General features: G+C 40.4%; 1 protein-coding gene and 1 long non-coding RNA gene across 5 annotated transcripts in view; both read left to right on the top strand.

Annotated features, from left to right (window-relative positions):
* The window catches only part of LOC124184349 (protein split ends-like), a 121,752-nt gene that overhangs the window by 90,309 nt on the left and 4,896 nt on the right, over positions 1-26,547 (top strand). For all 4 annotated transcript variants that reach the window (XM_046573944.1, XM_046573953.1, XM_046573972.1 and 1 more), the window contains 12 exons: positions 158-10,103; positions 10,180-10,296; positions 10,852-10,965; positions 11,211-11,365; positions 16,099-16,104; positions 20,906-21,065; positions 21,250-23,134; positions 23,250-24,225; positions 24,316-24,557; positions 24,732-24,961; positions 25,117-25,336; positions 25,440-25,616. In XM_046573944.1, the coding sequence (XP_046429900.1) occupies positions 158-10,103; positions 10,180-10,296; positions 10,852-10,965; positions 11,211-11,365; positions 16,099-16,104; positions 20,906-21,065; positions 21,250-23,134; positions 23,250-24,225; positions 24,316-24,557; positions 24,732-24,961; positions 25,117-25,336; positions 25,440-25,546 (14,158 nt within the window). In that variant the 3' untranslated portion in view covers positions 25,547-25,616. The remainder of the gene's footprint in view (positions 1-157; positions 10,104-10,179; positions 10,297-10,851; positions 10,966-11,210; positions 11,366-16,098; positions 16,105-20,905; positions 21,066-21,249; positions 23,135-23,249; positions 24,226-24,315; positions 24,558-24,731; positions 24,962-25,116; positions 25,337-25,439; positions 25,617-26,547) is intronic.
* Positions 16,112-18,662, top strand: LOC124184378. Its single transcript, XR_006871178.1, has 4 exons — positions 16,112-16,308; positions 16,753-16,861; positions 17,654-17,671; positions 18,532-18,662. It is a non-coding gene; the product is annotated as an uncharacterized LOC124184378 (long non-coding RNA).

Raw genomic sequence — 26,547 nt, 5'->3', positions numbered from 1 at the left:
AGAATTATTTTCTCAAGTCTGTTGAAAAATTCGGCCCGAGTATTGGAGAAGAAAATTGACATTCTTGTTACCTTTCGGCGTCTGAAATTGAACTTGCACACTCGACGATAATTTTGAATTAGCCTTTTTTTTTACGTAAACTGTTTCGTTCTTACAGGAGAGAACGCAGCTTCGAGTCAGCAGTGACGGTTCCAAATGCGGGTAGCAGGTTTACCCGCTACGAAACTCCACCTAGAGCACGGACGGCGAGTTACACTCGGACTCCTGGTGGCAGTAGTACACCAGGAGCGAGTCCTGCCCATCCAACAGCAGTCTCGCGAAGTACGCGACGCTACCAAACCGATCCGTATTACGAGGGAGATTACACGGACCCAAACCCCAGGAGGTTTCGAAGCTACGACGAATTCAGCCAAGGCAGTGGCGCCAGTCATGATGATTACGAGGCCAGTTCAATCGGCGACACAAAACTACCCGATGAAGATTGTCCGCCGCCGCGTCGTCATACCGTACAAAGTGTCGTGACAAGTGTCGATCCACCCATACCACCCCCACCGTTACTCCCTCCCCCGGATATACGGCATCTCCAAAAGGAGCGAGTACACCTTTTGGAACAGCTCGAGGAGTGTCACAGCAGTGGCGACGAGAGTTTCACACCTAAGAAGCGAATGAAGCTCGATAACGCTGTGATGTGCGAGGACGACGAACCTGAGCTGGCCTGTCTTTTGGTCACTTCTCATTCCGGTAGAAAAGGATTGGACGTGAGAAGGGTCAGCGAGAGCAAAACCCTCGTACACCATGGAACGCGTCGGGGTAGCTGCGAGGGAAGGGGACCGGGACCTTGCAAGCGGCGGAGGGATACCGGGAGACACCACGAGCATCATGACGGTTCGAGACCAGGAACGCCACTCGTGGACGAGAGACCGGAAAATTTGGTTCCCTGCGAACCGCGGACGTATCGAGAAAGAACTCACGATAGACCCATGTCGTTACCTTTGCCCAGGTTTGCTGCCGAACTGATGAACAATAACAATAACAGCAGCAGTCGTGCTTCCACGGTGCCACCCGCAAAGGTGGCTAGTCCTCCCGTACTTCTACCATCAACTAGTCCCAGGGCGCCACCTCAGCCACCAGCGTCTCCACCTCCGAGGTATCTGAGCTCAAGTCCTACGAGTTCGGATAGCGAGACAGCGCCGCAATCCCCTAGTCTGGAAGAGAGAATTCGTTCGCTCGATGAAAAGTACGAGAAATGGTCTGGTTCTAGGGCATTGAGTGCCGCCGGTGGCGACGCGCTCGCCAAACTCGATACCACGTTGGAGAGGTTCAGGTTTCGTCACAAACTACTTGACCTTGAGCTACACGAAGTACAGCCATCTGACATTGTGAAGTCTGTGCTCGCCAAGAGGAGCGTATTCGACGAGGACTCGAAAAGACTAGAGAACTTCAACGAAAAGTATGAACCGAGAGAATTCACTGGTGTTAGTGGTGTTGGTTCAATGATGGGTGGAGGAAGCCTGATCGGAAATGCGGGGAAAGTTGGTCTCCAGTACCCCTTTCCGAGTCATCCGCCTGTTCAACCTACAACCACGGTGACGACCCTTGTTAGCACTACCTCGTCCACGTTAACGGTGTCTCCATCCCAAAAGACTGATTCAAGAACAGCCATTCATAACTGTGTGCATCCCCCAACCCCCACAACCCCAATTACCCCTAGTGTAGCTGTAAAAACAGTAAGCCCCGAACTACCGCCAGTTTCGGTGACAGTGGGTGTAACTAGTGTAAGCGCAGTAAACAGTAACAGCAGTGTATCTGTGAGTAGTCTTAGCAGCAACAGTAGTATAAGTAGCGTAGTTATCGCACCTAGCATCGCAGCACCCCGAACTGGAAACTCAAGTTTATGCACGAGTCCGGCGGTTGTTACCTTGGTCACGGCCACGACGACCTGTCAAATTTCCTCGACTGTAAGTAGTCAGGCGGAAACGCCGCGAGCACGATTACGGAAAGACGGTGGAAACTGTCGAGATAGTCGTGACTCCAGAGACAGCAGAGATAGTCGAGACAGTAAGGACAGCCGGGACAGCAGAGATTCCAGGCACAGTAAGAGCAAGGAAACGTCGAGAAGATCTCGTAAAGATGCGGCTAGCGCGGAGAGAAGAAGGGAGAAGGACGAGAAAGAAGATAGATTGCATTCTTCCAGCAATAATGAAACTGAACAACAGGACAACCATGGCAGAGACGTCAAAGAGAACAAAGAAAACAAACATGATCGAAGAGACAGAGATGATAAGGATAGAAGGGAGAGGGAGGAGCGAGAAAAACAACAAGAGAAAAAGGACAAGGAAGACAAAGAAAGCCAAGAGCGTAAAGAACGAGAGGAGAGAGAAAAACGGGAAAGAGAAGAGGAGAGGTGGGAAAAGGAGCGGCAAGAGAGAAGTGACCGGGAAGAAAAAGAGAGGAGAGATAGAGAGAATAAGGAAAAAGAAGAAAGTGAACGGAAAGAAAGGGAGGAAAAAGAATCAAGGGAACGAGAGAGGAGAGAGAGAGAAGAAAAAGAGAGGCGGGAAAAAGAAGAACGAAAAGAGAGGGAAGATAAAGAAAGACGGGATAAGGAGAGATTAGACAAGGAGATGCGGGAACGTGAAGAAAAAGACAGGCAGGAGCGAGAGCGGAAAGAGAATGAACGATTGGAAAAGGATAGACAAGACAAGGAACGCCTTAGAAAGGAGAAAGAAGAACAGGAAAGACGAGAAAAAGAAGAACGAGAACGATTGGAGAAAGATCGGAAGCGAGAACGGGAAGAAAAAGAGCGATTAGAAAAGGAAAGGAGGCGGGACCGAGAGGAAAAAGAAAGACGAGAGCGGGACGAGAAGGAAAGGCTAGAACGAGAGCGACGAAAGGAGAAGGAAGAAAGAGAACGACTTGACAAGGAAAGGCGTGAAAAGGAAGAGAAAGAGAAGATCGATAAGGAAAAGCATGAAAGAGAAAAGCGAAAGGAACGTGAGGAGAGAGAAAGGCGTGAGAAAGAAGATCAGGAAAGGCGAGAGAAGGAAAAAATGGACAGAGAAAAACGCCGGGAACGAGAAGATAAAGAAAAACGGGAACGCGAAGATAGAAGGCAGGTAACTGAAAATCATTACATGCCATCGCAATTGCAAGCATCTCCGGCTCCCGTTAATACGAAACGGCGCGGATCTTCGCAAGATGTTCCTGAAGATGAGTCCAAACGAATGAGGATATCGGAGCATAGACGAGATAGCAAGGACAGGCCACGGCAAAATCGAAAATCCGAAGACAGGAAGCATCGGAACGAGCATAGAATAAATAGAGAAAGCAGAGAAGGTCGTGAAAATCGAGAGCCAACCATACAGCCAGATATGAGAGACATCAGAGATTCGAGAGAAAGTAGAGATAATCGTGAAATCCGGGAGAATCGAGATAATAGAGATAATAGAGAAAATAGAGAAAATAGAGAAAATAGAGAAAATAGAGAAAATAGAGAAAATAGAGAAAATAGAGAAAATAAAGATAATAGAGATAATAGAGATAACAGAGATATTAGAGATATTAGAGACAATAGAGATAATAGAGATAATAGAGATATCAGAGAAAACAGAGAAAACAGAGACAATAGAGATAGTCAAACACGCGATTCTTCTCATTGTGAATTGCCGAAGGAACAGAACCGTGAGTCTCGCGAAAGTCGTGATGGAAAGGAGAAACAACGTAAGAAGAGTCGTTCTGAACGTACTGAAAAGGAGATCAGGGAGAGGAGTCCTCGTGTCTCACATGAGCCTGATAAAGAATTTTTGAACAGATTAGAACTATCAAGGAGAAGTGAACCAAATGATCAATCAGCTGCTCATCATGGAAGAGACAGCCAATCTATGCTGGCGATGCACAGTGACGTTGACAATGGTATTCTTTCGACACCAGAAATGCAAAGAATGAGACATACTTCTGCTACTGACACAGACAGTGACGAACCAAAGAAACATTCAATATTTGATATAATTGACGATGAACCAGCTTACATCAGTATGTATGACAAAGTGAAGGCACGCTCTACAAAGAACATGCAAAAATTAGAAGAAGAAAAAAGGCAGGTACGTCTCAAAGATAAATTCTCACAATTAAAACAGAGTCGAGCGAGGCGCGAGGAAAAGAAACAAAGTACGTCTTGGGACGGTGACTCCGCGAGTAGTAAAGCGATGACTGAAGATGATGGCACCTCGGAATCAGATTCAGCTCGGGCAAAATCATTGTCAAGAAAGGGATCACGATCTCGTATTCACTCGGATACCAGTGAGGAAGAGGAATCCTTGACCAAAGTACATAAAGTTAAAACGGAACCCTTTTCCGAAAGTGACGTAGACCTCGGTTTTGCTGATACTGAGGAAAAGCACAATCCGCTCAAATCTTCGGGTCTTCTCAATAGCAATACTATCAAAGATGAGCCGAGAACGTCGGATGAAGAAGAAAGAGTTCCTGTATCATTTCACATGAATCATCCAGTTAATAATCATGAGAGAGAATCACGGAAAAAATCACATAAGAAGAAACAAAAACGCCAGAAAAATTCTATATCTAGTGAAGAAGGGTCAAAAATGGACGCCTCTGAGAATATTAATCACAAAAGTAAATCAAACCCTGCAACAACTGACATTATCATTAAGACGGGGCCCACAGTTGAAAACTCTGAAGACAGAATGCATGCTGACAAGAAACAACGTAATAAAAAAGAAAAGCGTAGAGAACGCAATGGTGAAGACAAAGCTAAGGCTAGACGAAAAAGACTCAATAGGCAAGAGGCTAGAGATACACAAAGAATGGAAGATATATTCGGCCCTCTATCGGAGGAGGATGATCTTCCCAATCGGTTTTTCAACAGGCTCAATAATCTTCCAGTTCAAAATACGTATGGTTCCGACAGTGATGGTATACACAGCCCAATTTTAGAAGTAGAACGAGAAAAAAGAAAAAAAGAGAAGAAACGACGGCACCAAACAGAAGATGAAAACAGCGTTGATCTGGCTGAAGCAGGAAGAGAAATTGAAGCTAAACTACTAGGTCTGCCGAGTTCTCCGAAACCATCTGTTGGAGAACACCATGATCACGATGTATTTAGATTCACAGATGACAATGATAGTATTGAACCATCTACTCCAAATACAGTTCTAGAAAAAGTTAAAGAAAAGAAAAAGAAACGGAAGAAGTCCAAAGAAGAGCGTGGTCGAAAGGAATATCATCACCATCATCATCACGATAAAACTGGAAACTTGCCACACCTTGGTGCAGATCCAAGCCCACCACGAGCCAGTAGTCCATTGATAGCAAAAATGGTATCACCAACTTCGTCAGCATCTAGGGAAACACTCTTGAGCCCTATACCTAAAGTCTCGTCAAGCGTACCTGCCATCAAACCTCCAACCCCACTGCCTGCACATATAAACAAACTGGAAAAGAAGAAAGACAAATTGATCCCAGGTTTTGGTACTGATATCGATGAGACAATCCATGAAAATGCAGTCAAAAGTATATCTGAGCCTGAAGAAAGAGAGAATGGAAAACAATCGTGTGGCAGAGATGACTCTGAGACTGTGGTTCCATCACCACCACCGCCGCAAGTTGAGGACAAGCCTCGTGTGGTTATTTCACAAGAAGAAACTGAAGACGCAGTGGCTGCTTTGCTTGAAGAAACATTTGGCGGTTCGACGGAAGATTTCTCGTACGAAGGTGAAGAAGAAGCTGAAGCTGATAATACTAACGAACCAGCCACAGATGCCCCCCAGGAAGATGTCGAAGAGATGCAACAAGCTGTTGAGAGTTTGAATGCGTCCACCGAAGCAGAAACGGACTTGAAACCAGATACACCTCAAAGTGAACATGACTTGCAAATCGATACAGATACAGAGGAAGATCTTAGTTACGAATCATTTGATCTATCACAGCCACCAAAGACTCCTGATATACCCTCATTTTATAAATCTCCTGCAAAAACGGAACTCGCAGAAAAACCAATTGACAATCATTTGAACACACCTCCTGCCAAGGCCTCAAGCCCCTCAGCATGTGTTTTACCACACTCATGGAACTTGAGTGATCATAAACCTCGGATTGTAAAGCCTGCGGTTGAAGCAGAGCCTGCCAAAGAAGCTCCACTTCGGACATCGACACCTCCTTCTCAATACAAACCATCATTGCTCAGTCCAACGAGTCTTCCGATGTTACCTGACACGTTGAGATTACCATCTAACAGTCCTCGGCCCTTCGCAACTCAGTCTTCTCATCAAAGACTGCCAATGTCACCTCAATCTCAATTAGGTCCATTACGACAATCTTGTCCAAGGACACAGAATTCTGCAACACCTGGAACAGTAAGAACACCTGGTCTTACGCCTCTACCACCATTGGTACCTTCGAGGATTCCTCCGCTGGTGCCAGCTCAGCATTCTCCAAGAGTCCCACAGCAGATATCTCTCAATGGTCAATGGTGTCGTCCTTCAATGCCATACATACAAAATGTAAACAAGACATCACCACCTCCGCCCCCGCCTCCGCTACCACCACCACCATTGCCTCCACCACCAGCGAGATTGCCCGTCAGTGTGCCAATTGCAGCTCACCGACCGGATACGCCTGCTCAGCAAATATACTCAACAGCTGCTAGCCAACAACCAGTTATACAACATACACCTGGTGCGAGAGCCTTGGTACCGAGTCACCCTTGTGGCGGATTACCTCCACTTACTTTGAATATACCACCTCGACCTTATATGCCAATTCCATCTCTTGCATCAAGTTCAATCAAAAATCCACGAGATGCTGAGTCTATGAATAAATCCGTCATTGAGACTCTGTTACCAGTTAATCCGAATGCACCTCAACGTATGGTGGAGCCGAAATTATCGCCAGCTGTTATACCAGAACCTCCAAGTAAAGCCTCTACGTCGCCAAAAGTTCCATCACCAAATCAGCCACCAACATATATACCAGAAACAGCGAAAATTGAGATTAATGCTAGTACTTCTAGTCCCGGGTTTGGAAAAACTATTGGCACTGAAGACTGCTTACTCTCGCCCAAGCAGCATAAACCAACTGTAATCACGGACAACACTATGCTATCGCCAAGACAGAAGCAGGAACCACCAACCATGCAATTACTGACAACTCATATACCACGAACATCTACACCGAGTCCAGTTATTGTCGCTCATAGTCAGCAACATATCTCTCCTAAATCTGTGCTCAACATAGGACAACCAATAGTCTCTGTAAACCAGTCTCTGGCAAAAACCGTTGTACCAGTAATTTCGCAAGCACCTTCAAAATCTCAAACGTCTACTGCGACACCAAAGTGTGGATTAATAATGACTCAATCAACTATCCAGCAGCAGACTGTGAATAATCAAAGACCACCTATTTCTCAAGGGCTATTGCATACTAAACCTCATATGCCAATTGTTTCGAGTTCTCAGCAAACTGTTGTAACACAGGTGACGACATCAATCATATCATCAGATACCATGACGGCGCCGACATCGCCAAAACAGCCAACAGTTTTTACCTCAAGCCAGCGACAAGCTAGTTCCGAAGTTCAGGGAGCACAGTTTAGTCCGAATACGCATGCCGTACAACCCATGCAACTTACGCCACCTATACAACCTGCGCAGCCAATGCAAATCAAAGAGGAGGATACAACTTGTGACCTCCGGAAACCAAACCCCATAGAAACTGGAAAATTCTTCGAACAAATGTCAAATGAACTTGACTTGAAGCTGAAACAAGCGATACAAGAATTAGGCAACTTGTCATCACAAATAAAAAAGGCCAACTTGACCAATTGCATATCCGAAAATAAAGATATTGTGGTACCGAAGATTGAACCCAAACTCTTGGAAAAATCTGAAATCAAAGAGGAAATAAAGGAAGAAGTCGTCATAAAAGAAGAAAAAGTAGATGATATGGAATTAGAAGATGAATCGGTAGACCCATTGAGAGAACCGAGCAGTGATCCGTTAGCTCTGGATCCAACGAAAGAAGATCCAACCGATAGTAAGGAAGATAGCGACTATTGGTCTGCTAAGGAAGTTAACATTGAAAGTGTGATTAAAAAAGTTGATGCTTTATGTGATGGAGAAGCGAATGATGCAGAAGAAGAGACACAGCACAGTCAAGAGTTGAATAGCGATTCTCATGACACAATCAAGAATGAAACTGATTGGTTCGATTCTGAGCAGGCTGAAATTGAAGAGAAAAAAGACATGGCACATGACGAACAAGACGAAGGTGTAGAAACTTGTGAAACAGAATTGACAAAAGGAAGACGACTTAGATCTAAAGTTCGTCGAGGAGGCAGTGGCCGTGGGGGTGTTACCACAAGACGTGGAGGTAGGACTTCAACTAATGTACCTCAACGACGTGGTGGTAAATCATCCAGAGGAGGTAAGCATCATACTGAGAAGAAATTACCAGCAGATGTTTATGAATTCCACGATGACAGTGAGGAAGACAATGCTGGTCGCCCACGTTTAATACTTACTATTAAATCACCAGGACCTAATTCTACAGGACCTAATGCACAACCTGCAACACCGGTTGCTGCTGTTAAAGAAGTACCGCCTGAGGAATTTATTTCACCTGCAGCAAATACGCGCAAGTCAAGACGGCTGGCTGAGAAAGATGGTAGTCGCAGTACAGTGGATGATGTTATTGACGAAGTTATCCGTGGCTCTGCTGTAAACAGATCTATTATTGCAGGTGTTCATGCAACTAGACGTAGTACTAGACACAACAATGTTCCACGAGGTGCTCAACAATTACAACCACAGCCAACCCCAACCGAGTCCCGTAAATCACCTAGAGCAACTCGTAAGGCTACTACTCGCAGAGCTTCGGAAAATAATGATGATAGCAGCGAAGAAAAGAGTAAGGAAGTGCAAACATTCCAGGACATCCCGATCAAACAGGAGACTCCCGTCAACGAAGAAAGTTCAAAAACTGTTACAGTACCAAGGGAAGTATCGTTGCAGAATCCAAAATCTAGTTCACTGGAACCAATGACACTAATTGATCCAGTGACGGGAGTGCTAACTCCAATGCGGGAATCTGAAGAAGGGCAATACATACCAGTGTCAACTGCAGCTGGAATTGCGCAAAACGCTCGGGCTACATCAGAATCACAAGTTGCCGTCGTTGTGAGCTCTTCGAGTACACAGCAGGAGGCTAAGTCTCACACTATTTCGTCGAATCCAGCCCCAGCAACAGTGAAATTGAAACCCGAAGTTAATTTACCACCTGCCATTGCAGAACCACCAACTTGTCAGCCGCAATCGCAACCACATGTGCAGACGAAGCCTCAACCAACTGTAATAGCTACACCACAATCTCCTGTTGTGCAAACACCGATATCAGTGGCAAAACCTAAGGCAGCTGCGTCACCCAGCATCGTTGTGAGTCAGGCACCGACTACAACTGCGAGTCAGGTGAAAACACCTACCAGCCTTAAAGCTCACGTTTTGAACGCTAGCAAGCATGTGAATTCAATTCCGCAACCGATTATCAGTAAACCAGCAGTGCCCAACCTTTCTAGCCAAACTATTGTTCAAAACATTGTAAAGCAACCTGCACAAGCGGTACCAGGCCTACATTTACAAATACCCGGCGGAAAAATTCCTTCTGCAAGTCTTAGTCCACGTTTGAAGGTGCCTCAAAGTAATGGAGCTAATATAAAACAAGGACAGCCAATGTCCCCTGTGTTGAACTGCACCGCTGCACCTAATCCCAAACAACATTTGTTACAAGCGGTTAAACAGCATTCTCCGACTATCGTTAATCTGCCACAAAAGTTGCCACTTAGTGTGCGTCCTAGTAATGTTGTAACGGTCACCACGCAAAGAGTTCATCAACCTCCGGCACAGCCTGCTACTTTAAAATCAATCGGAGGACAACAACATCCGTTAAATCCAAAAGCACATTTGCTCCAAGTGGTGGGTCCTCCAATAATGACTGGGTCAGTAGCCAGTCCTCCGACACAGCCCCATCTCATTAGTTTGCAGCCAGTTGTAACTGGTGCAAGCTCTTCAAGATCCGCAATACCAAAATCTCAGGTAATATGTTCGTTTCATAGCAGACTCATACACAATTTTAACATTGTTTTTAATAATTATGATTTAATTATTTCAGATTTCTGTAGCAATGGAACCACCAAAAGTGGAAGTATCCATAGGTGGCTGTATAATGGTCCCAACAGCAAGCTCACAAGGTCGCGGAGTACCAATCCCAAACTATGAAGCCTCATTGGTAAATATTTTATTCACTCACCAGCGATGTAGTAGCATAGGCATGACACACTAACAATCAAAATCGAAATTTCAACGATTGTGGAAACAAAGGATTTCAGGTCGTTCATTGTTGCGAATCGGTTCTATAAGTATTGATCACAAAAGAATCGAGGCAATAAGCTAGTCATTGTTGAACAATTAAATATTGTTTTTACAGATTAGAACAAATCTTGAATGTTGAGAATGGTCAGGATATTTCTATGATTGGATAAAGGTTGCATATGTGACGATGTACAATAATTCATGAAGATTCATTTGTAGAAGTCACCATACGGTTCATTATTGATTGTCATGGTTTGATACTGTATTTAATTTTATTGATTATGAGTATCGGACATAACTCCTCTTCAGTACATTTCACAAAATTAATATAAAAAAATTAATTTTTAGTTTTCAACATGTTGGCATGAATGTAACAACATAAATGTTTTACGAAGTAGTATTAAGATCTTAATAATGTCTACTAACTACGAACAGCCTAAGAAATGAAATTAATAATGCTTGGTTTCGGTAGCATGGCGCGGGTACCACTCCGTCCCCAGGGAGTCAGTATGGGCTAGGCCCACTTCGTCGCTCCCAGAGCCCCCCATTGCCCCCACCTGCCCATCATCATGCTAATACTCCTCAGGTACTTAACTCCCTGCTTTTGCAAAATTCAATTAATAATATTGCATGATTATAAGACATATTGACACTCAAAGTGACTATTGAATTGAATGAAATAAATTTTTTTACAACATGATTATCGAATCATTTGAAATACTTGAATTAGCTTTGATTTATTTACACAATCCATGTTGAATTCGCTTAATACCGAAGAATCTCCTCCAATTTGTGTGCAGAATTTTATAATCAAATCTTATGTAATTTTAGGGTGAAGTCGTCAACCACTACGGAGGAATACCTCGCGGTGATCTCCAAGCTCACTATATGCACCCACAAGTGCTGCAATATCAATATCTCCGTGCCCAACAAGAAGCACTAACAACTCCCCGCATTGCTGCGTATCATGGACCAGGAACCAGATCGCCTCACCTACCACTGGATCCGAAACTTGAGGCAGGCGGAGAAGAGAGCCACAGTCCGCCTTTGGAATTGAGACGAGCAACAAGGACTCCTCAAGATCGAGCAACAGACAGTCCTCAAGTGGCTCAGGTCTACATGATGCACAATACGGCTCGTCTGCCTCCACAATATAGTGTTAGCAATGCATCGATGGGTGCTGTAGGCGCAGGTGCAAGAGCGGCATACTATGAACCACCACCTGCACATATAAGATCGCCATACCCATTAGCAGCGAGTGAAGCTCCGACGGACAGAGCCATCACTCCAGAACGCCCCAGGAGATTGCAGGTTTCTACGCCACCTCATGCATCTCAAGTTCCACCACCTGCTGATTCGTTATTGATGTTACTTCAACGGTACCCTGTCATGTGGCAAGGACTGCTTGCACTTAAGAACGATCAAGCGGCTGTACAAATGCATTTTGTCTTTGGAAATCCCAACGTAGCCAGAGACAGTTTACCATGTAATAGCGACGGATCTACGCCCCCACTCAGAATCGCTCAGAGAATGAGATTGGAGCAAACACAGGTGGATGGAGTTGCTCGGAAAATGCAGGTATGTTGTTGAGGATATTCGGATATTATACTTTTTTGATAATACTGTGAAAAAAGGGTCAAGAGAATTGCAATATATGGTATAAAGTCATGTCACTGGCCATTCCTTAGAGCTTGTTACGTAATGTCAGATGCGTGTCATCTGTTTACAACAGTTATTCATATATTCAAAATTAGTTATAAATAATTTGAATGTAATCAGCTTTAACAGCTGCTTTGAATTTGTAAATTAAATAATAGAAAATGATGGAGCTAATCTAGTAAAGTACTTTCTACCATAGTTTATCATTGTGCCACAGATGGAGCTTAATGTTTTTATGGAGTTTCATACAAATTAGTATAAATTGTAACTTACAAATTTGGTCCAGTATATTATCAAACAATTATTGAATGGTGTCATTTTCTTTTAGACTGACAATGAACACTGTATGTTGTTGGCACTTCCATGTGGGCGAGACCATATGGACGTTCTTCAGCAGAGTAAAAATCTTCAAACCGGATTTATCACCTACCTTCAACAGAAACAAGCTGCAGGAATTGTTAACATAGCTGCACCAGGCTCACAACAGGTTAATATACGTTTTTCACTGATGATTAAGTAATCCAGATTGAACAATAGGTACTTGATATTATTTTAAGTTAAAGAAGGTGTCATAATCATTCTAAAGGTAACTCAATTTTGTGGCTTGGAAATTTTTTCTAACATCGTTTTTATTACTTTGCAGGCTGCCTATGTGGTGCATATATTCCCATCATGCGATTTCGCTAATGATAGCCTAGCTCGCATCGCACCAGACTTGTTATCCCGAGTTGCGGAAATTGCCCACCTACTGATCGTTATTGCAACAGTTTGAGACTGGTTGGCTGGTTGGCTGGTTGGCTTTAGCTGCAACTACTTCTTTCCTTGGTCGGATGTTTCGACGATGGCATGAAGCCTTGGAACATCCTATAATACCTATTGGGTTATATGGACATTGGATGAAAATGATTCAGTCGCACCCTTGACAATCAGATGCAGAACTGGCCAAGTGTCGGATCTACGTAAGATTGTAGGCTTAGAGGGGGAGGGGGTTAAAGAAGAGGCTAGCACGGTTTTGAAACTGTGCGTACCTCCCCTTTGGCATTGTGGACTAAAGCTCTAAACGGCTCGTTTGCTAGTTACTGACAGTTTGTGGGGGCGACCGACGTCACTCTTGGTCTCCCCGACAAGTGAGTTAGGCGCTCCTCTTCCCTCTACAGAGTCTTCTACCGCCCTGATGTAAACACTTACTATACTCACTTCTCCAGACAAAGTTATATACCCCTAACTATATGGATAGTACACAGCTAACTAATAAAATAATCTACCTATACACAAGCTACTTTGTAAGCTTAGACATAAGCATTGTAAATTAAGTGAGCCAGCGAGGGCATAACTACTGTGATTTTAATTATTTAACGATATTTGCATAAAATATAAAGGCCCTTCTTGGTCCGCAATATGTGATGTGTTTTTGTATAATATTGCTCTATATAAATACCTATGTATTATACGATAATGATAATGATGATGATAATTGCTGCTGTTGCTGCTGTTGCTGCTGCTACTGCTGCTACTGTCGAAGTAGAAGGAAAAAACTAAGTTAGATTTAAAGAGAAAAGTAAGATCTACCTATGTAGAATTATCCCTAGTGTATGATATTCCCCCAACATGATGTAACATATTATTATGCTTAGCGTTATGTACATTATAAAAATTTGTAATATTAATTATTATTATTATTATTAAAATTTATTATTATTATAAATATATACAATTAATATACGGGCTAGTTAGATTGTACCATCCCGCAAACTAAGGGGCTAAAAGAATATCATACCACTGTTGAGTATGGTTGATCTCATTCATCATTGACGCTGCCCCATGTGCACCCTTTCCCACATCTACCACCCTGCAATGCTCAAGTGTGAACTCATCAAGTGTTGCGTCATAGACTCTTTAGGATTTGTGTCCAAGATGATAATGCGCTTACATATGTATAGACCATAACTTACATTATGTTATATTACACAAGGCCCTAAAAATAAAACTACAATAAGTAACTATCTATTTACTATACTACGCTGCTGTGCATAGAGCGTACGTCGTTAGGGTTATAAAAAATGTAAAAATTAGAGGGGTGGACGGGAAACATGATTACAGATTAATTAAAAGAGTATGCAAAAAAATTTAAGTATCTTTATATCGTTTGTTACTTCCAAATTTAAATCAGTGGCAATAGAGAATAGTCATGTACACAACATTACTTTCTTCTTACGATTTGATGGCAGAAATTTCTAACATACAATCGTTTTTTAGTATTTATGCGTTTATTTCGTCAATTTACCGGCAAGAGTTACATCTTATCAACTTCACCTCATATGCACATGACTGCGCAAATTGTTAAATCATGGTGAAATGGTCCAAGTAGTTATTATCGCGTTTAATGTTGTGGACTAAAATATGTTAAAAACTATCCTATTGTCTGAAATTGTAACAATTATATATACATATATATATGTGTGTGTGTATGTATATATATATATATATATATATATATATATAATGATTTATCTCAGCCTATTTAAAACAACGTAAAATCATACATTGTAATTGGAACATGTTGTGTAGTAAGCGATAAAAATTTATGGGCAACATTGCGGTATATTGAATTCCGAGTAAAAGAAATAAATGCTGTATATATTTTTAGCTGAAGTATCATAGATAAATGAATTATCAAGAAATCAAATTTTTCTGACATTTCGAGGATCCCGTTCATTCCTTAAAAATAGCTGAGTTAAGGCAGCGCAGATACTTGTGGATCGTGTGCATGTACAGTGTAAAAGATGCGATGTGCATATGTACAGTGTAAATGTAGGAATAATATGAACGCACGAGTAAAAAAAAGAAAAAGATAATACGAGAGAAACTTATATTGCGTATGTGAATATGAATCAGGGTGTTTATGGTGCACACACTTCGTAAACATTCTTAGTTTATATATTTAATTGCGGAGGGATGGTGTTTTTCTGTTTTTACATGTGATTGTTTAGGTACAAACAAAAACGCAGTGTGTGCACTTGCCGCGCCTCTTCTACCTTGTAAAATATCTGTGAATATTATGATTTAGTTTCTTCTTATTGTAAGCTATGATACTGGTATACAAGAGTTTACGTTATTCATGTAGGGAGAATGTACAGGTATCACATTTTTTGTTTTGTGTTTTACTGTAGTTATTGATAATTATATGGATATTAACGATAATAATAACTATGATAAAAAAAAAGTTCATCGCGCAATTTATTCATTTAAAATTTCATTATCTCTCCAAATTTTTTCCACAACTTTGGAAAGCAGATCACGAAGTGACCTGAATATATTGTGAAGTATATTATGTTCAAAGATAATTGAATTGAAAAATTTTCACATAGTATGTAGTCTCAAAATAGTTGAATAAAATTCACTTTTCACTCGCATTCCAAAAAAATATGCAATCAATTCAACGTTTTCGGATGATAAAAATATTGAATAATGTTGGGTTTCGAAGGTTCTTGGTAAATATGTACGTAAAATCATGTATTTTCCATTCAGGTGGAATTTCATTTACAATATATGTGTGAGTAATAATATTTTAGAGTGTGAAAGCAATTTAAAAAATGACTAAAGTTTGAAAATTGCCCACGCTCTTACAGCGTATTTTGAATCACGCAACGTCTACAGAATGCAGCGCCTCAGCCATAGACTGTTCGAGAGATGAGGGAGAGTCACGGGTTGAGTACATATTCAGCCCATGAATCGGCGAGTAGCGCTAGTGTTACGCTTACGTCATCGCTCAGATTCTTGGATGTCGCCATTGATATAGTTAGACAACGATGTCACGGAATAAACATTCATAAGCATATTTATCAATGCTCGATGCTGTCTCGGGTTGATAAGTCGACAGTGAATGAAAATGGCTAATTGTCAGATTTGTTGGTGTAACAGGTGAGGTGCTAATTGTAGTTATAAGCGATACTAGGCTCAGCTATATAATTTCTGAGAAACTTGACTGTCGAAGTTACAGTCGTGGTGGTAAAATAAGAGTGTGTGATGTTAGTTAACGTGTAATAGAACTGTCTCACAGGGAAGAGTGCGATAAGTGGAACAACATCAATGGATAATTCAGTTTTTCCTCATCAGACGTAACGATTAAACAGGCGCCGTGTGATCGCGACGTCTCAACCAGGATCCAGTAAATCCGATGTGTATTTTTTTACTGAGTATCAGAAAGATGTTATCGCTGAATATTACCGTGAAATGACACAAAGTGTTGGCTTGAACACATCATCAAAATGTAGACTAGCCCGCCTTATGACCATTCAAAAAACATACGGTTTTCCTTTCATTCTTAAAATTAAATCTCCTTTCATTAATACATTCATACATATAATATTATCATTTCCAATACTTATTTTTAAAGTTGTTCGTTCCTTGGCTGATGAATACTTTAATATCTGTAATGCTCACCTTGCCTTTCGACACAATAAAACTCCACACTAGTATAAATATGAGGTTTGTAAATGATTTTTGTAGTTAAAAGCAGCCGTTACATCTGTCAAAGTTGTTACATGAAGCATGTGACTGTATTTATAAAATGATTTATATACATGTGTATATGTATACAGTATATACAGATACATGCATATATCAATTATTTAACAAACCTTCACCACTGCGTAATAAATCCCTTTGTTTCTTCATCGGTTGGAAAAAATCTAACCGTGTCCTTGATTTTCAGGCTGATTCCAGTACGCTTAGCTGCGGCAATATACACATGCTAGGATTTCACGAGTGATTGAGCAATATGGCTTCTGGTACATCTTCCCTGGACAGCGCTGGAAGTAGCGGTCAGTTTTTCAATTTTCTTCTATAAATTACAATTGTTCCTATCAGCATACTGATTTGTTGGTCTGATGTCCATATCATACATCACTGAAAAAATTGAAGCTTAAGATCAGAACCTTGTTTGACTATACACAGCACATTATGATTGTCACTAAAAGTTCGATTATAATTCGTGGCTCTTGACAAAAATTTGATCTAACCCAAACTTATAGCAATAATGTATGATTAATTTTTTTGTTGAGATGAGTTCAAATGTATCATTTTATTTCTTTTAAATTTTGTGAAATCCTTCTTTGAAAATTAAAATTACTCAGAATTCGAGTGTGTGTTCAATGAAACATAAACCCATTCCTTATAATTAATGAAATTTCAAGTTAAAATTATGTGCTGGTTAAGAAAGCATGAATAGCAGAATCCCGAAGCGTAACATACCGACTCATCATTGGTGAAAGCGATGAAAAACTAAATACCTTGCGACTGCTACCATAGCGACTAGCTCATTACTTGAGCCCTGCTCCATTTTAGAAATTTAGTTGATTTAACTTTTTATTTTATGATGGACAAATTGCAATGCGTGTGTTTTCGAATTTGTTTGAAGTAACATTGAATTAGTATTATCAAAAGGAAAAAAGATTTGCCGTTTGTGTATTTAATAACTCAGATGTGTTTTACACCTTTACCTTCAGTCGAGAATAGAGGCATAATAAATGAGAGTGTACGCACATATATCCAGTATAGTCGTTCAGTGTGTTGTGCTATAGAAAAATAAATCACTTGTTTCTTTTGTTCCATAGATGGCGCACTTAACATAGGTAAGCAATATCATTATTAGAAATTTGTTGATACTTGTAAATACAATTTCTCTCATTTCTTAACTATCCATTCGTTCAATGTATCGATAATTGTATATTCTAGGTAAATTGAAAGTGAACGAAACTGACTTGCTTATTATCCAGTTTATCAAAGATTGAATCAATTCGGGAATATCAATGTGTTTCTTAATTTTTTTAAAAAGCATGTCACAGAGTTTGTTTTTTTCCTGGTATGTACATGACTAGTATTTTACGTTTTATTGTATTGTTTTTGCTGTACTGCTATGTGTGCTGTTGAATTTGCATTATGTACATGGGTTCAGAGCGGGATAGCGGAGGCTATGGCAGTGTTGGGAGTCCTGTAGGGGGACCCGAGTGTCATAGCGACTACGATGGCTTGCAGGCTCAATGTGATCCAACTATGCACCAACTTCAGCTGCTTAGGCATAAGCACTCCGACACTATTCGACGGTTTGTTTTGTTTGCCTATTCATTTTTATTATTTCCATTGCTAGTATTGTAATTCATTAGAATTACATTGCATTGTTTCTCCTGTATTTTAAAACATTTTGTTTTCATCGATTTTTTGTAATGGATTTCATTGATAAGATAAACGATTATGTGTGGTCTGAAGCATCTGAAAACGCATGGCCTTGATAGCTTTCTTGTTGAGTGCATTGGAAAATGTGCCTTCTCGGTCGAGTCTTTAATTCTTTGATAACTTTTACAAATCACACAATTTGCCATCTGTCATGTCTAGAAATATTTCTGGAATAGATTTATCAGCTTGTCACCATTAACTTGTTATACTGATATTTTACATTATTGCATCAGTCTAGTGATAAATCATTTATTCACAGCTGTGAGCATACTATGAAAGAGTTGGAATATTATCGGGGGCAACATAGGGCAGCCATGAATCAATTGGAAGCAACGGCTCAAGAAAGCTCCACCCTGAGGGGAAAATATAGCGACATGGTAAATGACAAGCAACGTCTCGATCGAGAAGTCCAAGCTTTGCAGAAGGAGGTATCGGAGTTGCGATGCCAAAATCAGGAGGTCTTAGTCACAGATGCGAATAATACTGATGCTATGAATCAACACTACTTATCAGCCCTTAGAAAGTACGAGGCTATCAAAGATGAATATGATTCTCTTAGGAAGAGGTACGATGATCTCATATCGTCACATTCATCTGCCGTTAATAAGGTAAGCTTGTGTATGTTGAATTATGGTAACACTGTTTTCTAATCACTTACAAAGGTATCTAATCGTCCTGTAAGTCTGCAAGTTCCTGACACATTGTGGAAATCGTGATTCTTTGATGATTCTGGACAAATGGATCTTTCAGCTTGAATATCTATATATACCTGTGGAAAATTCTACAGGCTAACGCAGAATATTATAATAAAGATTAGAGGATTTTGATTGAACCCTTTGAAATTTGAATACAGTAAATCGTCTCTTATCTGAACAGCTAGTTAACTAACCACAAACACAACATGTATCAACAAAAGACATTGCCATTACTTAGTTCGTGTATTGTACATGATATGCTAGACATCAGGTAAGCTAAAGTTGCTTGATATTTTTTTTTCATCTAGCTGGAATTGGCACAAGAAGGTGCTGCCAGGTTGAAGAAACAATGTGAAGAAATAGCACAGGAGCGGATCAGTGCAGTGAGAGAGCGTAACGGGTTAAAACAGCAGTGTACGGCTGCCATTCGGCAATGGGATATTGCATTGCGAGAACGAAATGAATACAGAGAAGCTTTAGCCAAGATTCAGCAGCAACATGAAGAAGCAGTTAAAGAGATTAACCAGGCTATGGTTGTACGTATGAAGGCTAGCAAGGATATGAAGCGATTAACAGAAGAGAGAAACGCTGCTTTGCAGGAGTACAGTTTAATCATGGGTGAGCGCGATACAGTTCATAAAGAAATGGAGAAACTCGGTGATGATCTTACTCAAGCCTACAACAAAATTACACATTTGGAAAACCAGAATAAGCAGTTTGTTGAAGAAGTAAGTTTGCATTTTTATTCGTTTATAAATTGTTAAGGTATTTGGCACCCATCCGAGTCTTCATGAGGCATTCATGGAATGTAAGACATTAAACTGTGACGTTTGTCTGGCTGAGATCCAATCTGCAAATATTTTTAGTATTTCATTCACGTCAGGATTCGATTTCAGAGATTATTGATAATGATTGATAAAATTCATTCGTTAATTACCAATAAACATTTATTTCTCTGTTAAGTTTTTACAATTCACTAATAGTCCTTTGTAATTCACATTATTTTTAGAAAAAGACACTTTCTTACCAAATCGAAACTCTAAGGAGAGAAATATCATCTGCCTTGCATGATCGTGACGAAGCACTTAAAGAGTGTAATGATCTTCGTCAAAAATTTGGCGATTATTCAGAAGGCTCCAGCAGGGATTATAAACATCGCCTGGAGTCACATTCGTATAACTGTGAGAGAGATAATGCTAACAAAGAAGCAGAGCGCGAAACAAGTACACGTGATTATGCGAAAAGAGAAAAGGAACGAATGGATAATTTGGATCAAGCGAATCTTGAGCTTGACAAGTTACGAAAATCCGTTGATACTTTGCAAGCAGAACTTGAAGAGGCTATTCAAGAAGCTGAGGTTTCTAAACGTAGAAGAGACTGGGCTTTTAGTGAAAGAGATAAAATTGTATTAGAAAGAGAAAGTATTAGAACTTTGTGTGACAGGCTTAGAAAAGAGAGAGATCGTGCTGTTTCTGAACTTGCCAGCGCTCTGCGAGACTCAGACGACATAAAAAAACAACGAAATGAAGCTTCGAAAGAGTTGAAAGATTTGAAAGTGAAAATTGAATCAGGAGATCACGCATTGCGGTCGACTCAATTTGGTCAGAGTCATGGACATAGTCACGATTCCGCTATTGATGCTGATCTTACTGAATGGGAAACGCTGACAGTTCACCTGGACTTGACAAGGTTGTGTCTCGAGTCAGATCGGGAGCTGGGGTTCTTATTAGTTGGAGGCAGAGATGATCCTCAATATCCAAATGATGGAGGCATTTACGTTGCCCAAGTCACGCAAGGAAGTGTTGCTGATGGTAAACTCAGAGTTAATGATTGTATAATCAGAGTTAACAATGTGGATTGCACGTCAGTTTCAACTAGAATGGTGCTTGAGACACTAAGAACAAGTAGCGTCAGTCCAGCAATATTGACCATTAGGAGGCGTCGTTTAGGAAGGCGTTCACTGCGGACTACTCAGCTTCCTGTGGGATCAGTTCCTCACGGAATAGCACTTGAACTTGGCGTTTATATATCGAAGATCTCTCCTGGTAGTCTGGCTGCTAAGGAAGGAAACCTGGCCGTTGGTGATCGTGTGCTGAATGTAAGAATTTTTAAACTTGGTAATCCTGATTGAGGCTTTGTTTTAATTCTATTGAAAACTATCTAAATCGACCCTAAATAGTTTTTTATGGCACTTTCTGTCGGTGACGTCAATGAAAAACATGATGCATAAGAAATAAATCTTGGAAATATACAATCATTTTAATGCATGTAAATTTTTTCAGATCAATAGTAAGCCAATGGACAGATTAAATTCAGCGCATGAAGCAATGGCAATTTTAAATGACAATTCTACAGACGTGCTGACAATTACGACACTAAAAGGAATACCTTTACCTCCGAGTAACACTAAATCTATTTCCTCTGACAGTAATTTTAGTCCAGAGAAGCATAAAATGGTAAATAGCTTTTCGCAAACTGAACAGGAGAGGTTAATGTTAAAAACGACTCCTGAAGATTATGATAGACGCTACGTAACATCAAATTTCGGTAGTGTGTATAAAGTGTCAAAATCAACGAATGGAGATAAATCAAGCGGTATTAGTAATGCTTGGGATAATATCAGGGAAAAAATCGATATCGTCAGAGGTCGTAGGCATAGCAAAGATAGGGAAGAAAAAAAGAAGAGACATCGCAATTCTAGTCCAAATACTTTTGAACAGGAACAAGATGCTATAGCAGAGCTTGATTCTGTGATAGAGAGCTATCATAAAAAAGCTAATAATGGTGTTTTAAAACGAAGTAAACGAAGAGGAGAAAAATTAGAAAAAAATGGTGGTACTTGGCCAAAGGCTAGAGGCGGTCCTCAAATACAGAATGGGACAGGTACTATACTCCATCCACGGAAAACCAAAGAAAGACTTCCATTGAGCGTACTTTTAAATCATCCTCCGAAATATGAGAGCTACAATTATAATCGCAACTCTAATCCCATCCCTGCAGCAACATTTTCAAACGTTAGCAACAGGCATACCGTCTACAAAGCAGTTGAAAGTCCATTACCTAATTTCAGTAAATCTGGTAAGCTTTTCAGTCAGAAATCGTTTTCACCTGCTGTACAGTTCAAGGATATAGATAAGAAGTCTGTAAACGAATTTGAGGTGAATGAAAATCGTTTAAGTGCTGCTCTTGCTCCGTCTGAAACGAGCATCGATTTTTCCGTAAAATCATGCAATATTGGAAAAGAACTGGATTACTATACCAAGAAAAAAGCCCAGAAATATCTAAGCAACGACAATCAGATGGATGCTATGCAACACAATAGAGTACACTCGCAACTTTACAGTCTAGGCTCGGCTTCGTCTGGGCCACGACAGCTAGCGGCTAATTTCTCGTTCCCCCCCTACACTCATTCCCATCCCCATCCTCATCAGCAAAATTCCTTACCTTCCAGGTACCCTTCACCCCCATCTTTACCATCTGCACAGTCCGGAGAGTCTATAGGTCTTCCTGATCCGAGATCGTATTGTTTCGAGCCTCCTTATAGCCCATCAACACAACCGGGGTTTGGGCATTTGCACACCCCATCCATGGATCTGCACTATCACAAGCCTCGTCCTCATCCTATAACCACTGCTTACGACGTACCGGCGTATACTCATGGGTACGAAGGAGGAACCTTTCCTCGGAAGAAGGAGAATCAAAGATTTCGCATTCCATCCAATCCCAGCGTGACATCAAAGAGTAGCGTTGGCAAACTATCTACTGGAAGCATAGAACGAACCTCCGACAGAGGCAGTCCAATGCCTACGTTTCACGTCGAAGTTCTAAGCCCTGGGACAGGAACTACCAGAGGGGATAACAAGCGTGCCAGTATGCCAGAATATTGTTATGCACAACCCAGACCAGCACCAGGAGAATTACGACGTGTTCACATTGATAAATCTGTCGAGCCATTGGGTATTCAAATATCCTGTTTAGAGAGCGGTGGTGTATTTGTGTCAACAGTAAGCGAGCACAGTTTAGCTTCACAAGTTGGACTGCAAATTGGAGACCAGCTGCTGGAGGTCTGTGGCATTAACATGAGGAGCGCTACTTACCAGCTTGCAGCAAATGTATTACGACAGTGTGGTAATTCTATTACTATGCTGGTACAATACAGTCCAGATAGTAAGTATTGCTAAGAAATTGTAGTTGATACACTGAAATCCCACCGTTTTTTCGATTGGGAGATAACCGATTATAGTGGTTTTTTAATTTTGAATCGTTTTTTCGATTGTTTTAGAATACAACGAATTGGAAGGCTCGGCATCTTCTAGTTCTTCGGAAGCTGGTGGAGAAGAAGAAGCGAGTAGAAGTGGTTCACCAACACCTTGTAACAGTCCTGAAGCTTCACGTAAGGTAGCTCAAAGCTTGGATTCATCTGAACCTGAGCGAGATGCTTCATCTTTGAGCGTAATGAGAGGAGACAGAGAAGCTAGAAATTCGGCATCCCTAGATATAAGGAGTACTCAAGACAGAGAACGAGATATCAGAAATTCAGCATCGCTTGATATCAATGTGCGGAATCCAGAACTTCGAAATTCTACTGCGCTAGATCTCAGAAATAGTACAGCATTAGATAGCATTAGAAATTCTGCAACAATGGAGACCTTGAGAAGTGGTAACAACACTTTGACTCGCGCGCAAATAAATCAAGCAGTTACGACGTTGCAGCGTCAAAATGCTACTGTCCGAAGTCCGACACAAGATGAGCAAAGTAGACAGAGTCCACCGCCTGGGGAGCCTAGGTATCTCTTCATAGAAACTCGAAAATGTTCTAATCTCGGCATTTCCCTTGTTGGAGGTAACAGCGTTGGTATTTTTGTAAATTCTGTGCAACCTGGGTGTCTGGCGGAAGGTGCTGGGTTGCGAACCGGTGATCGTATTCTTGAATATAATGGAGCTGACCTGCGACAAGCTACTGCCGAACAGGCTGCTTTAGAGCTTGCAAGGCCAGCAGACAAAGTCACGTTAATAGCACAACACTTACCTGATCATTACAAAGAAGTTAAGGACAAGCCAGGTGATAGTTTCTATATACGAGCAATGTTTGACAGAGTGGGAGAGCTCGGTAATAACTTGCAACTGCGATTCAACAAAGATGATGTTCTATATGTCGATAATACCATGTTTAATGGTACACCAGGATATTGGAGAGCTTGGCTAGTAGATCAAGCAGGACGACGCCAACAATGTGGTATTATTCCCAGTAGGTTCAAGTAAGTATAAGACAAATATATGTCTTCTAAATTTACATTAAAACCGTATAATTAACTTTGTCTTCAATATTTACCATATTTCTTTGATAGAGTTGAAGAAGAATTATTGTTACGACGATCCTTGGGTGATTTGGAGACAGATGCTGGCAGGCGAGGTACAACTAGTGCTAGACGTAGTTTTTTCCGTCGTAAAAAGCATCAGCGATCGTCTAGCAGAGACAGCAAAGAACTTTCCCAACTTACTGGAGTGAACCTCGGGTGGTATAGCGATAGTGGTACTCTTAACGAAGAAAACATACCAGCCACCTACCAGCGTGTGGAACGACTCGATTGTACGTAGATAGAAATTAATATGTTTAGCTGAAGATTAGACGTTTTAATACTAGGGCTTCGCCAAGAATTTTTAAGTGGTAGATAGTTTAACTTATTACTGACTACTTATTGTAATGTTCTGAGGAAAAATCAGAATACCAATCAAAAATATTTTTTTATTTATTTATAAATAGATCCTACTTTGAGACCGGTGTTAATAATCGGCCCATTGAGCGAGTGTGTAGCAACAAAACTCCTGCAAGAGTTTCCTCGAGAGTTTATCAGATGTTTGCCAGAAGCTATGCACTGCTCACAGGTTACATTAGAGCAGCACTTGCGTGATTCACTATACGTTGACTACAGAAAGAAAGGCAGCTATTTTGAGTGCACCACTGTCCAGGCAGTTAAGGAAATTTGTGAAAAGGTAGAATTAAATTTAATTTTATGTATAGGAAAATTTATTTATGGATGCCATCGAAACCTCTTACGTTAGGAGGTGTTTCACATGCTCAAGTTGCAAATTTTTAACAACAGTTTTAAATTATTAATGATGGTCAATGCTTACGTTACTTTTTACAGAATTCACACTGCATCTTAGATATATCTATTGCTTCTATTGAACGATTACATAGACACCAGATATATCCGATAGTTTTGCTAATCAAGTTTAAGAGCACAAAACAAATAAAGGAAGTTAAGGATTCCAGGTATCCAAGTGATAAAGTTAGTGCAAAGGCGGCTAAAGAGATGTATGAAAATGCTCTCAAACTGGAGGCGGAATATAAACACTATATTTCCGGTGAGTCACCATTCATGTATAGTTAACTAATTCTCATCTGATTTCCATAATTGAGAAATGTATATAATTTATATTAAACGTTAATGAGCTGTACGAATCTTAGCTGTGATACCAGCTGGCGTAAATGTGGCATACATATGCACGCAAGTGAAGGCAGCAGTGGATGATGAGCAAAGCAAAGCGTTGTGGGTCGCCCGTGGACCACCTTGACAGCAGCGAGGGGGGTCCCATAAGCCACAATGGAAATCGATCTAACTGCTTGACAGGGCTCTCATAAAAAGTATGCAATTACTCTTTTTATTGGCAAATTATTATACATTTTTATTTTTATTAGACTGATTGAAAACAATCGACATATCTACATTATATATACATATAGGTATATGTATGTATAACGGGTGACTAATTATTTGAGCCACAAATTCCATGATTGAGTTTGTAAAGTGTTGATGTTACCTTTATTCTTACTTTACTTATATTTTACTCTCAAAGCCGAACTCGTGACAAATATCCAATATAATTTTGTATGTCATCTGGAACCCTTCTATGGAAATAACCATAAACATTTTGTTATTCTTTATCGTGTTGTTAGTCGAAGCTATAATGCTCCGTTGGGTTAACAAACTCTATAACATGAAGTAAATTTTTAGCTCGGGTTTCTTTTACCTCCCATTGTTTTTTATTGACGTCATAAATATCTTGACAAATACGATGATTATTAGTTTAGAAATTTAACAATAAAGTAAATTTTAATAAGTGAATAAATATTGGCTTTGCATGAGAAAAAGTAGATATTTGCAAAGCGATTTCTACATTTGAGTCTTATAATGAACTATCCAATGTATGACAGAAACGAAAATCTATGCAGTAAATGTGCCGTATATAATAATAACAACAACAACAACAACAACGACGACGACGACGACGACGACGACGACGCCAACAATAATAATAATAATAATAACAACAAAATCAATGATAATGATAATAGCAATAATAGTAGCTGCAATAATACCAATACGATAATAATAATTCTACATTCTGAATTGGAGATACAATTGTAATAGACATGCGCTCGATTGCCCATGCAATCCGTATGATTCTAATTAAATCTAACGGTTGAGCAGAATTTTATGTTTGAATGAGAATTGAGCATCGAATGGGAGACGTGTAATCATTGATAGCATCATTTTCTATTTGAAGTATTAATA

This window comes from Neodiprion fabricii, chromosome 1 (genome assembly GCF_021155785.1).
Source record: "Neodiprion fabricii isolate iyNeoFabr1 chromosome 1, iyNeoFabr1.1, whole genome shotgun sequence".
NCBI classification, from domain to species: domain Eukaryota; kingdom Metazoa; phylum Arthropoda; class Insecta; order Hymenoptera; family Diprionidae; genus Neodiprion; species Neodiprion fabricii.
Note: the sequence above shows the minus strand (reverse complement) of the source record. Positions and strands in the feature narration are given on the sequence as shown.